Source organism: Eptesicus fuscus, chromosome 10 (assembly GCF_027574615.1).
Source record: "Eptesicus fuscus isolate TK198812 chromosome 10, DD_ASM_mEF_20220401, whole genome shotgun sequence".
NCBI classification, from domain to species: domain Eukaryota; kingdom Metazoa; phylum Chordata; class Mammalia; order Chiroptera; family Vespertilionidae; genus Eptesicus; species Eptesicus fuscus.
This window is the reverse complement of record NC_072482.1, coordinates 75,479,372-75,492,786: the sequence shown is the minus strand read 5'-3', so window position 1 is coordinate 75,492,786 and position 13,415 is coordinate 75,479,372. Positions and strand designations below refer to the sequence as shown.

The 13,415-nt window shown below is 39.1% G+C and overlaps 1 protein-coding gene across 2 annotated transcripts in view; it reads right to left on the bottom strand.

The window, feature by feature from the left end:
• Positions 1–13,415, bottom strand: part of SGK1 (serum/glucocorticoid regulated kinase 1) — a 105,973-nt gene that overhangs the window by 70,850 nt on the left and 21,708 nt on the right. Inside the window, exon 2 of one of the 2 annotated variants that reach the window (XM_054721990.1) lies at positions 1,709–1,924. In XM_054721990.1, coding sequence (XP_054577965.1) covers positions 1,709–1,924 — 216 coding nt within the window. Of the gene's footprint in view, positions 1–1,708; positions 1,925–13,415 lie in introns of those variants that run through there. The other variant, XM_054721991.1, reaches the window with a different exon arrangement.

Here is a 13,415-nt window from a genome sequence, read left to right as displayed (position 1 = left end):
TATTGCTGGTGGGCCAGGCACATGTTTTTGTAAATAAAGGTTTTATTAGAACACAACCAGGCCCATTCATTTGTGTATTACCCATGGCTGCTTTTCCTACAAGAACAGAGCTGAATGTAAGTGACAGAGACTGTATGGCCTGCAAAGCCTAAAATATATACTATCTGGCCCTTTACAGAAAAAGTTTGGTAACCCTTGCCTTTAGAATCTACTTATGGCCTTTTATGGCCAACCTGGCATTAAGCCAGAGAATAGCTGAACAATAAATGCACATGACAAATGTTCATCAATCAGCAAAGTGCTCACCTAGTTGTGGAAGTCTAATTTAGTGTTACAGATTCACAGACTTAGCTAATATATAAATCAGCAAACATAGTACTAATGGTTCATATTAGTGTGGCACTTTATAGATTATGAGCTATTTCATATGCATTATCTCATTTGATCTTTCCAATAACCCTAGAAATAGACAGGCAGGTGTCACTTTTTCAGAAAAGAACAGATTCTGAGACAGTGCCTATCTCAGGGTCAAAAGACAGTGCGTATCTCAGGTGTCACTTTTTCAGAAAAGAACAGTGCGTTCTGAGACAGTGCGTATCTCAGTGCGTATCTCAGATTCCAGAGTTTATGATCTTTTTTTGTTTGTTTGTTTAGCAGCTAACATGATTTATCTCTGGAAAACACCATTTTTAAAAAGGAGACAGAGCTATTAATATTTATCATCTTATGATGCACTGATTTAAAATTACATATTGGAAGATCACTTATAATTAATTCTACTTTATAATAACATGTTTTGTCTTATTAATGTGTTTTTATGTCAATAAGGTGGGAATAACATAAATTAAACATTTAATATAATAATTTAAAAAGTCAAAATAAATTTGAGACTAATTGAGTTACAAGTTAAAAATATAACTGTAAATTTTCAAAATTTTAGAACACCTGTAGATGACTGTTATGATATATTTCTCACACCATACAAGCATTGGTCTCTGTGTGAGCAAACAACTAATGAGACTTTTTAATGGACCAAAACATTGCTGTATCAGTCTTATAATGACATAAAATAGTACCAGATACTATATGATTCCAACTATATGGCAATTGGAAAAGGCAAAACTATGAAAACAATAAAAAGAATCAGTTATTTCCAGGAGTTCTGGGGAGAGAGGGCTAAGTAGGTGGAGCACAGAGGATTTTTAGGGTAGTGAAACTGTACTCTGATAATAGATACATGCCATTATAAATTGGTTCAAAAACCAGAGAACATACAACACTAAAAGTGAAACTAAAGACTTTGAGTGATGATGTAAACATAAGTGCTAATGGTTCATCAATTGTAACAAATACTCCACTCTAGTGGGGGCTGTTAATAGAGGGGGAGCCTTTGCATGTATGGAAGCAGAGATGTACAGGAAATCTCCATCTTATTTTGCTGTGGACCTAAAACTGCTCTAAAAAAATACAACATATTAAAAAAAAATTAGTACAATGGGCTAAAAAAAAAAAAAAAAAGCTAAATTCTATATTCTCTGAAGCTGAATGTACCTTAAAATTTTTTCTTTTGGCATACTACAGCATAGATACAAACAATAACAACAACAACAACAACACCTCCCCCCCTCAACCCCCCCCCAAAAAAAAGCACAAAACAAAGGCCTAGAATTCTTTTAGGAGAATGAATCCAGAGCAAAAATAAACTTACTTCACACCTGGGTTGAGTTTCCCATGAACACGACTCCTTCTCCTGAGGGAGAACCCCTCTTTGGAAAGCATGGTCTCCTAGGCACATCTGACACAAGGAAGGCTCAAAGTCGGGCTCCCCGTGGGGGGTGTGCACCACGGAGGGGCCTGTGTACTTCAGGCTGGGATTCTGATGCTTGTCCACACTGACCATTGGACTTTTGATCCATCTTCGTACCTACAGTGTGCAAAAGAGAAGAATAAACAAAGGCACTTGACCTCCTTTGATGTTTAATTGGGCTTCAGTGGGAAATACGGTGCATGGGTATTCATGAAAGGAGAATTCAGGCTCACAACTTCTCTATCAGGCTGACCAATGACTTTCTAGGAGTGTATGTTTTTTGGCTGGTTGTTTTATCTCGCTGAGTCTGTCTCCCCATCTGTAAGACTGGGGAAATAGTGTTTTCTTCCTGGTGGTTGTGAAGATTTTATGATTTTATCAAACGCCCAAGTGTTTTGTCTGGTGCATAGAGTTCAGTAGATGATGACTATTTTATTTTGACTCTCACTGTTATAATTATACTGATAAAATGGGAGTTCATAAATCTCTAAGGTAGATTATAGTAGTTATTCTAACTAGAGAAAGTACTAACTGTGTAGCGTAAGATATAATTGCTGCTAAATGAGTTAACCTATATTTCATTATTGCAAAAATTTTATTATAAAAGAAGTTGCTTTTTGAGAGGTTTCATCAGTATTTCTTGCACTCTAGGGCCCCATAAGCATGTTAATAAGTGTAGTCAGAGTATTTATTTGATTCATTAATAAAAGTCTAAATGAAACTCTAAAAGTTTGAGACTACAGTAGAATCTCTTTCTGTTGTTAGTATCAATTATGTTTTTGATCAATCTAAAAAGTGCTAAATTTTATCAGAGATAAAAATGTTTTTATTATTTTTATTTAGAAGGTTTTGTGCTTAATGTTTGGTAATTGTTCCTGATTAGTTGCTAACATTGTATTTTAAAAACAATCTTTTATTCTGGCTTATTTTCAATGTCTCTTTTGTCAAATAGATTTAACTTTGGGGTTACTATGAATAGAACTTTAAACAGATTTATCTTCAAACAAATTTCTATGACCTGACTGATTAAGAGTCTAGGTATATTGAAATGTAAATCTTATATTTATGGACCACTAATATATATATATATATATATATATATATATATATATATATATATAATATTTTTATTGATTTCAGAGAGGAAAGGAGAGGGAGAGATAAAAACTTCAATGATGAGAGAGAATCATTGATTGGCTGCCTCCTGCAAGCTTCACACTGGAACACCAGCCCGAAACCAGGGCATATGCCCTGACCAGGAATTGAACCCTGACATCCTGGTTCATAGGCCGATGCTCAACTACTGAGCCATGCTGGCTGGCCGGGACCACTATATTTTAAGTAAATCTCATACAATATCATTTTATAATTATTCATTTTAATGGAATAATGTTTACATGACTGAATCTAACCTTCATTAGGTTATAGGGTGGTTTTATCAAAAGACAGGAATTTATGTACATTATATCCCACTTCAAAGTATACAAATGATCAATAAATTTAAATGATCTGTTGGATATTCGAAATCAGAGGGATTAAGAATCACATAGGAATTGCCATTTTATTTGGTATCCAGCTAAGAATTCCCCAAATAGTTTATATGACCTTGAGCAAAGCTATCAAGCAACCAACTGATTTGTTTTACTACAATTTTAGAGTCAGAAGAGACCCAAAGATGTTAGTAAGTTGCCCAAAGTCACACTGTAAATTATGTGGTCAAAACTACACCTCTTGGTTAAAGCAAACATTGAATTAATTTCTACTAGGGTATAATTGTCAAACTGAATGCTTTCAGATGCTGGCAGGAACAGAAAGTTCATAAAGCCCTATGACCAGGGTATAAAAACAGGGAGTGGTGAGGACTGTAGCAAATGTCCCAGTTTGCTAAGGACATTTAAATTTAAATTATAAAACAAAACAAACAAATGAAAACCCCAAGCAAACAAACAATGTTGGCCAGACAAAACCCTAGTCAAATTTACCCCACACCTTCATGGGTCACTGTCAAAAACTTATTCTATTAAGTAGAACAAGTATGAAGTAGAATTCTATGAAGTAGACATAAAATGATTTGACATCTTCTAACTAAAAACAAAGGCACAACAAAAAACAATCTAATGTTTTCAACATTTTAACTTTTATTCATTCATTCACCATTCATTTTGGAAGACCAACTATGTGTCAGGCATAATCTAGGCATCTACAATACAACAGTTAACAAAACATCCCACATGGAGCTTGACTTAGAGCTAAGAGAGTACGTTTATTTATTAAGAGAATACATTATTTATTTAATAAAATAAGTAAACTATAATATGTAAGGAAGAAAACAAAGCAGAGACAAGTGATCAGTATCATTTGGGGTGGGAAGGTGCAATTTTAATTGGATAAGAAAGGAAGTTCTTCCTGAGAAGGTGGCTTTTCAGTAAAGACCTGAGCAGTGATAAGTCTATAAGACATCTAAGTGAGCTAGCCAGTAGGCAACTGGATCATCAAGTCTGGATTTCAGGGGAAAGATTCAAGCTGCAAATATGAATTGGAGACTTGAAACAAATAGCTATATTCTACTTAAATCTCCCAGGGGAAAAACAAACAAAACAAATTAAAAAAAAATGGCTTGCCTGGATCTACTTGTGAAGTATATGGCTAGGTATTAAGCTCATATTTCTATTATAATCTATATTTCACTTAAACTTACTGCAATATGCATTTAACTCAAGCCTTCAAAGAGTGGTATGTGTTTTGTTTCCCTACCACATTCCACTGGGGGCAAGGTGTGGGTGGGCAAGACAATCTTTTATTAGAAAGGCCCAAGATTTGAATGACCTTCAATGAATAAACCCATTCTGAGCCTTTTGAATATTGGAAGATGATATTCCCTTTCTTTCCACAGAGAATGTGGCAGGGAAAGTGTAGAAATACTCCATTTCTCCAGAAGCATCAGGGAGAAAGGTGTTACAAAAATAGTCATACATTCTGTAACAGCACTGTTGCTGGCATTAATTGCATGCTTTGTCTTGAAATGTTTTATCTGTTTTGGCTAAGTCCTCATACTGGCTTCAGTGTGTCCGTTCTCTGCTACCCCTTCACACATTTTGCTGGCTTTGTAGCCTCCCAAGTGGTTTTTATAGGCCGATGAATGAAGGGTTTATGATGTTTACTTGATCTTGAGAGAGGCTGGTTGTCAGTAAACTCACCGGGCTCTCCTCTGGCCTTAGTCAGGCCGGGTGCCCTCCAAAACTGCTGAGTGGGGAGCCGCTCTCTGCCCCTGAGGGAATTCAAGCTACAACTGGCCTATTGTGTTCCTTCAGGCGGAGAATTGCTCTGCTGGAGGGAGTAACTGACTGTGAGTGCCTTCGGCATCCCTCAGAGACAAGTCACAGTGGCTCTCGGAAAGCTGTAGCAGCTGTGTGTGTGAGCAAAATGAATGCCCGGATACAAGCCATGGCCTGGCTCCTTGGCCACCTGGGCCATGGCTTTGTTCAGAGCTAGACAACCGTTGTGGAGAGCATTGTATACAAACATAGACTGGGGCGAGACATCCTCCTTACCCGGAACAAATCAAAAATTCCTTCACCCTGGCTCTATAGGAGCCTGGTCTCCTGAGCCAGACTAGAAGCAACTACCTCTCTAGACACTGGGGTGAGAAAGCAAGGCCCTCTGTCAACCATACAGCTACTCTTACTGAACAGTGCATGCAAAATATTCATCTAATTTCTCTGCTAAATCCAGTTGGCTCTGATTTTATTAATTTATTTGAAAAAAAAAAAAAAAAGATAGCTCAAAGCAATGCTCCCTCAGACTACAAAATAGCCAGATGTGATTAAAGAGATGGGCCAGCTCTTAGGGATTTTCCAAGTGCATTTTTTTTTCCTACTTTGTAATAGTAAACAGATATTCTCCTTGATTTAAAATGGGTTCGCTGATAATGATATCAACTGATGCAGAACAATTGTAGTGTTCAGGTACTTATTTGTGAACTCTTAAGGCAGTGCCTGCTAGTCTCATCATCCCTTTTGTTTTCCGGGAGTGGAAACCTAGCTGTCTTTGCCCTAAAATCCAACTAGATGTTGGACACAACTTCTGCAGTTTCCAAAGGGGCATATTTATTGCAGAACACTGACTTAGTTTATATGATGCCACAGTAACTTTCAATTGAGATATAGTCAAGCAAGTTTTCCAGTGAAATTATTTGACTAATTCAATTGATTATAAACATGGACCTCCACAGCTACTCCTTTTCAGAGGGTACCTGTCAGCAGGTTAGTGATAACATTAATGTAATTCAGGAGAAGGCACCTGGAAGCAAATTCCTCTCTCACTGGTGCCTGGGGATACTTCATAGCATGACTCCTAATATGTGAAGAAAATGAGCTGAAGGAGGAGAGGCGAGAACTGAAACTCCACAGAAAGGTTGGGTCACGAGGCAGTTAGTGGTCAGTGAAGTGTATGCAGGAGAGTGAGATTGTCAGATGTGTCTTTCAATGCAGAATGAAGGATGAATTTAAGATGGTCAAGAACATATCTAGCTGGCTAACTCAGGAATCTATAATAATAAAAGCATAATATGCTAATTAGTCCAGACAGCCAAACAACCTTCCAGACGTCCTTCCAGACGAATGCGGTGCTGCAAGGGTTGAGGCAAGCTGCCACAGCTGTGAGGGCTGAGCCCCTTGCATGAATTTCATGTATCGGGCCTCTAGTTGATTATAAAAGAAATGGTAAGGGCCAAGCAAGAATAGTAGTAGTGAGAATGGAAAGAAGCAATGAATCATCAAGTCTATTGATCATTTAGCTCTCTAGTCTACATCCTTTTCTTTATCCAAGTATCAGTGTTTTACCATCTTTTATCTGGATTCCTAAAGCCATCCTTGAAATGGCCTTGTCCTTTACTCTGTTCTTACTAAAATCATGACATCTTTCTAAATGCAAAAGTCCCAGCTCTTTAGTGGTTCCCTGTCAACAGCGGCAGTGGCTTTCAAAACTTTTTGATCAGGACTGATGTCCTGTAAGAATTACCTGTGCACATATGCATTTATAGTAAGTATAAAGGTTCCATCAAACAATTGGTTCCATCCCAAAATTTACCCTTTCTACATGAAATGCACTGACATTTTCTATTCTAGTCTATTCCTTTAAATTGCCGATGGCAACCCACTGACTTGATTTCACCACTATTGGGTGCTATACACATTGACGAACCTCTCAAAGTGGTAAAACCTAAATTCCTTGGTCTGGGATACCAAGTTTTCTAGGATTTGAAGTCTCATCTCCCATTATGTCCGCAGTGCATCCAAATCCTCTACAAAATAATTTAATTGGCATTGTCTTAAAGACTGCTCTCCTACATCCTTGATTGTCTACAGACTCTTCCCTCTGAGCCACTTGTCCATCTGGAACTCCTGCTAAGAATCACACATTTGGGACAGTCTTCCATTGTCTCACCACCTCTTGACCTTTTTGTGGTATTTATTTAAATGAAAACACACATTCGCTCTGCTTTACTTGTCTATATCCTCTAGTAGAACGTGAGTGTCACAAAGACAAAGACATTATTTTCTGTCATATTTCATTAATGGGACATTTACAAAGTTTCTTCTGTCTGTTTTCTCTTTATAACCTATCCTCTCTCCATGTCCTGTCTGCCTCACTTGGAGTTGCAGCTCCCAAGGACAGAAGCTCACTCTTACCCATTGCTTAGCACAGCCCCTAGAATATAGTAAGTGGTGAAGACATTTTTGTTGATTGGTTTAAAGCTAGGTACTATGCAAGACACAAGGAATAAACAATAAGAAGCAATCGTCCTTAAGAAGCAACAAGGAAATCAACAATGGTGAAACAGTGTTAAAGCTAGTATGAATTCATCTTTGGGGACAAGTAGAATCGGGCTGGGATGGGGATGGGTTTTGGTGACAGGAGATAGCATGTTTAAAGGCATGCTCATAGGGAGGGCTTGAGTGGAGCCAACCTTGGGGTTAAGCTTCTATGGCAAGACAGAAAGCCAAAGAGGCAAGGAGGTCAGATAGAAAAGGGACTGGAGTGCTTGAATGCTTGAAATGTTATCCTTAACTCATAGGAAGGGAACCCTTAAGAATTTTAAACTTGAGAGTGGTCTGAACAGATTTGCTGTATTCTGGATGAATTACAGCAAATCCAGGGGAAAGGGAACCTAGAATATAGGAAGGAGCACTGTGTACAAAGGGGGATTTAAGAATGCCCATCTTCTCATGCATTTCTAAACCCAGAGGAGCTTGCAAAATGTGAAGGTTTACCAGAGGCTTTACTTTTTTTTTTAAATTTTGCTTTCAAGCTCTATGTGACCCAGATGAAGGCCGAGGAAGGTTGAATGGAGCATAAAAATAATCAGGGTCTTGGAGTCTGGGGAGCCAGGAGGATGAGTAGGCGATCCCTGGCAGGCCCAGGAGAGGGCATGGGGAAGGGGTTATCTCTGTATATAATACAGAGTTGAAGTGTTATTCCACACTCCTTGTTGGTCCTTCAGAGACCATCTCCTTCCTTTTTCCATTCTTCCCCTCTCCCCCAAATCTAATATAGAGTCATGGCTTTATTATTTCATGCAGCTGTTAATTTCTATACTGTAGTAATCTAGGTATATTTTAGATTACTAAGATACAAGTATAATATTGTTATTCTGTGTTATTCTGAGGTTAAGCAGTTACTCTATAAGTGATTTGGATTTCCTCACAATTTACTGAACAAAAAACTATTTAAGATATAAAAATAATTTTATACAGAATGAAAATGAACTGGGTTAAGATAATTGAATTCTGGTTCTAGCTTTGCCACTACCTGGAGCAAGTCACTTAACCCATTTGAACCTCAGAGCCCTTATCTGAGAAGTGAAGGGCTGGGAGCCGGTGAGCTCTGCAGTCCTTTGTAGCTATGTCACAAATTCAAGGCTATTTATTCACTGGAGTTCTGTGAATATGATTTGGATGCTCCTACTTCCACAGTGTTCAGCACTCAGCCCAGGTTTATTGAATGAACAAGTGACTGATAGCATTTGCTTTACCCATTCACATACTTCCATAACTTTGTGTCACTTCTGTTAGGTAAACTGGAAAAAAAAAAAATCCCCAAACCCACAAGGCCGTTAAAATAATTTTATGGTGTTAAGGACAGTGGTTAGAAAATCCATTTAAGTTGCAGTGAAAAAAACTGAATGCAAGTCTTATTATTTGAACTGTGTACTTTCTTAATTAAATTGAAAGTGTTAAATGAAATGGAAGATGATTAACATCCAAATTGGGGGCTTATTACTAGTCCCTGCTGTTTCTGCTTCTCCGCTGAGTCCTCTTATACAGGAGGCTGCACAGCACACTCCGCTTCAATTTTATGCAAAACCAATTTTCCTCCAAATGATGCCCGTGCTGCCTTGGTAATTTAGGTTTCTATTTTGGGATTCTATTTTTTCCCCCACTTCATATTTTATAAAAGAAAATGGCAAGACTTAATTGTTCCGTGAAAACAAGAAGAGAGTCAAAGCGAATGAACAGCTATTTACTAAGTACCTACTGTGTCCAAGAATTGTGTGAGGTTCTAAAAATGTGGAAGATGGGAGAATATATTGAGAATGAATTGCAGATGTTTGAAGAGCCCACAGAAATTGCTGAGATTGGAAAACTCACTGTGACCTCTGGACAATTGGGATAGAGAAAAATGATTGTTACTGTGAGTCTGTGTAAGCAGAAAGGCAAGAAGATATTTTTCAGGACAGATGTATTTTTGTAATGTGCAAAATAATAATAATAATAACATTAAAGCTACAGGGTCAGAATCAAAGAAAGGTCCTGGCAACATTATCCCTGGTGACCTCACCCCCTCCAGATATGGTGTGACCTGCCAATGGATATCAATATTGTGCCTCATGGGCTGACTTGTGAAAGAAAAAACAACGGGAATGGGGTATACAGTTTAGAAATATGCATTTATTGCATTACATTACCCCAAAAGGAAATAGCAGACCCTTCAGCTTTATGAGGAAAGATTTATATACAACATTGTGAATGAAAAGGTGGTTTGTAGAAACTTCTGATCAGCATGCTGTGCCAATCTTTTACTATAAGACAAGTCAGGTATTGAGCTCACATACAAATTTGGAATCAACAGATGTTCAGTAAGTTCTCTGTAATCTTGTAAGCAAGAATGTAAACACTCAGCCTTGCTTAGAAAGTCTAGTGTTGGGTACATTCATTGCTTGTCATCCTGGCACCCTTTCCTCTTATGGTAAAAGCAGCCCCACTCCCATCCCACCTCTACTTTCTCATTTGGAAACTACTCATTCCAAATACGATGATCTTGGTGACCTGCCAAGGACAGTCCATGGATACCTACCAGGATAGGTGTATGATTCAGACAAGTCAATTATAGAACCCCATGCTTCTAGTTATGGGGATTGGTTCAAAGGTTGGCATGCGACCCAAATGGGGCCAAACAGAATCCTTCTCTGTGATTTTTCAAAATTTATTTTGAAGCTGGAGGTAGAGTGCTCTCTCTATCTCTCTCTCTCTTCTCTCTCTCTCTCTCTCACTCAGGATTGCAAGCTCTAGAGGTGTGCCACCAGCAGCACATCTCTTTTCATGTGGAAGAGCCTGAGACATCAGTTCCACCTACTGAGAAGCAGAAGTGAGAGGCAGAAACATATTAAACCCAGATTCCAGAATGTGTATTTGTAAGTGTGGACCAAAGTGCAGTTGGATGCAAAGAATGAAATTACACAGGAAAGATAAAGTTGCTTTTAGATAGATACTAGAGGCCCGGTGCATGAAATTCGTGCACAGCAGGGGTGGGGAGTGTCCCTCAGGCCAGCCTGCACCCTCTCCAATCTGGGACCCCTCGAGGGATGTCTGACTGCCCGTTTAGGCCTGATCCTGGTGGGATGGGGCCAAAACGGGCAGTCGGACATCCCTCTCACAATCCAGGACTGCTCACTCCCAACTGCTCACCTGCCTGCCTTCCTGATTGCCTCTAACCGCTTCTGCCTGCCAGCGTGATCACCCCTAACCACTCCCCTGCCAGCCTGATTGATGCCTAACTGTTCCCCTGCCAGCGTTTTTGCCCCTAACTGCCCTCCCCTGCAGGCCTGGTCCCCCCCAACTGCCCTTCCCTGCAGGTCCGTTCACCCCCAACTTCCCTCCTCTGCCAGCCTGGTCACCCCTAACTGCCCTCCCCTGTGGGCTTGATTGCCCCCAACTGCCTTCCCTTGCAGGCCTGGTCCCTCCCAACTGTCCTCACCTGCTGGCCATCTTGTGCTGGCCATCTTGTGTCCACATGGGGGCAGGATCTTTGACCACATGGGGGCAGCCATCTTGTGTGTTGGAGTGATAGTCAATCTGCATATTACTCTTTTATTAAATAGGATACTAATTCAAAATATTTTACAGGCTGAATAGCACAGCACAGATGTTGACTTGGGGTGGGGATGGGGTTGTCCCTTAGGGTCCCGGTGGTGCCAAGCATTACCCCTTTGCTTGCTGGAGTGTGGGGTTTTTGAAGAGTCCTTTGGGACTGACAGAAACAGATGAGTTGGTTGGGGAAGGGGGCACTTAGAGGGTTCTAGACAATAGCTATTTATTAACCATTCCATAATGGTTATATGGAAATATTTCAATATTTTAAAACCATTATGACTTACTATGCATACCAACTAAACATCTGATTTGGGGAAAGAAGAGATGGAATTGGGGCTGTTTTTGTGGAAATGACAGAGAAGACTGTGTGATATAGATTGCACATGGCTATTTAAAAAACCTGTCACATTGCTTGAACTCAAATTGTTCTTATAGATCTGGATCTTGGAGTCTTTCTTTATATCTATTAGTTGGCATCTCTGAGTCCAATGGCTTTAGTGATGTAATTTTGGGGGAGATTGTGGCAAAATAAATAAATAAATTCAAGGCTAGGTATGCATAGAATCTAGAACTGAATTTTTAAAAAGTCTATCTTTGAAATGAACAAATGGCATTATGTTGTAGTGCCTAATGCTATTGTCTACGTCTCTCAAAACTACTGAGTAAATCTTATGAAAATGACTTCAAAGCTGGCAGGTGACTTTAGAAATCAGCCAACTATGCCTTTGAAATATATACTTTAAGAGTGCCTTATACACCCAATTCTGGGTGCCATCATGCAAGCACATACTCATGGAGGGCTTCTTTCTTAAATTTTACCTTCCCCAAGGTACACTTCATGCAATTGCTTGCTATAATTATTTTTCCAACTCTTCAGCAACTTTGGCTGAAATATAGAGCCAATATAAAATATAATTACAATGTAATAATCATCCCTTGCCACTGGAGATGAATATAATGGATTTCCTCATTTAAAATGAGACACCTTTTAAATCTAATCATTAGTTCTTAGATGAAAATTATACCTGTTTTAAGTCCCTCTGTCTAGTTACCTTGAAGGATTTTATATGTGTTCTAATACTGGTTAACATAATCTTGTTTCTGCTTTCTTTTATTTCATTAAGTTATATGCAATTATATGAGTTCGGTAGGATGTAGACTCTGATATTTTAAAAATAAATTTTTAAAAGGGGAAAGGTATTATTTCATATCAATCTGTAAAGAAACAATAAACCTTATAATCAAATACATTTTCACTACTTTCCTAAAATCTCCAAGGTGCTCTTAATTATTTGATATTTCTCATTTTCCTGGAAATGAAGAAATTTTTAACAAATATATCTTAAAATCCCTAAAGTTATTCTGAAATTAAAGTTCAATTGATATTAATTTTTTAGCTAACCCAAGTTTTCAGAACGATTGTATAATTCTACATATAGTGGCTTCTTAAAAAGAAAGCATATTTTAGAATATCAATTAAGTGATCAATTCAACTTACAACATATAAATAGGCAACCAGAAATATACTAACTAAAATTTTATCAAAGTCAATGATCATAGAATTTCTTGCTTTCCTCTCCAAGACTAGGAGATTTCTAAGAGAAAAAAAAAGTCCTATTTCTTCTGAACAAATGAATAATTTGAACTGGGATCACCTAGGTTGCCTCTAAATAAAACTGTGAATAAACGATTAGTCCTGGACACTTCTTAGATGTCAGTGATAATGCCTGGGGCTGCCTGAGACCCCAAGTCAGGACATCTATCTCCACTCTCGGTGAGGGGCCCCAGCTCCAACCCCACCTCTGCCCTCAGACATCACCCAGAGGTCAACCTTAGGAGGGTGGGCTCTGGAAGAGGGCTTGAGGTCATTGGCAGAGGAAATGCCAGGTGGATCCTGGGACATGATCAGCAGGGGATTAGTGCTTTGGTGGGTGTGGGCCTGGGCTGCAAGCACTCTGCTCCCCACTGGCAGAGAAGGCCAACCAAGCAGGCATTACAGAACCTGGGCTCAGAGGGGCCCCTAATTCCCCAGTCCTAAGGGCAATACCAAGGCCAGGGCTCCCTTCAACATCACAGATTCCCCCCCCCTCGCCCCACCCCTACCCCTGTTCTCTCAACTTCCTCTAGGCTAGTGGTTTGCAAACTTAAGTCTGCAACAAATCACACGCAGAGCTTGTTAAAGCACAGATTTCTGCACCCCTATCTCCAGTAGACCTACGGTGGGGACCAGGCTTTGC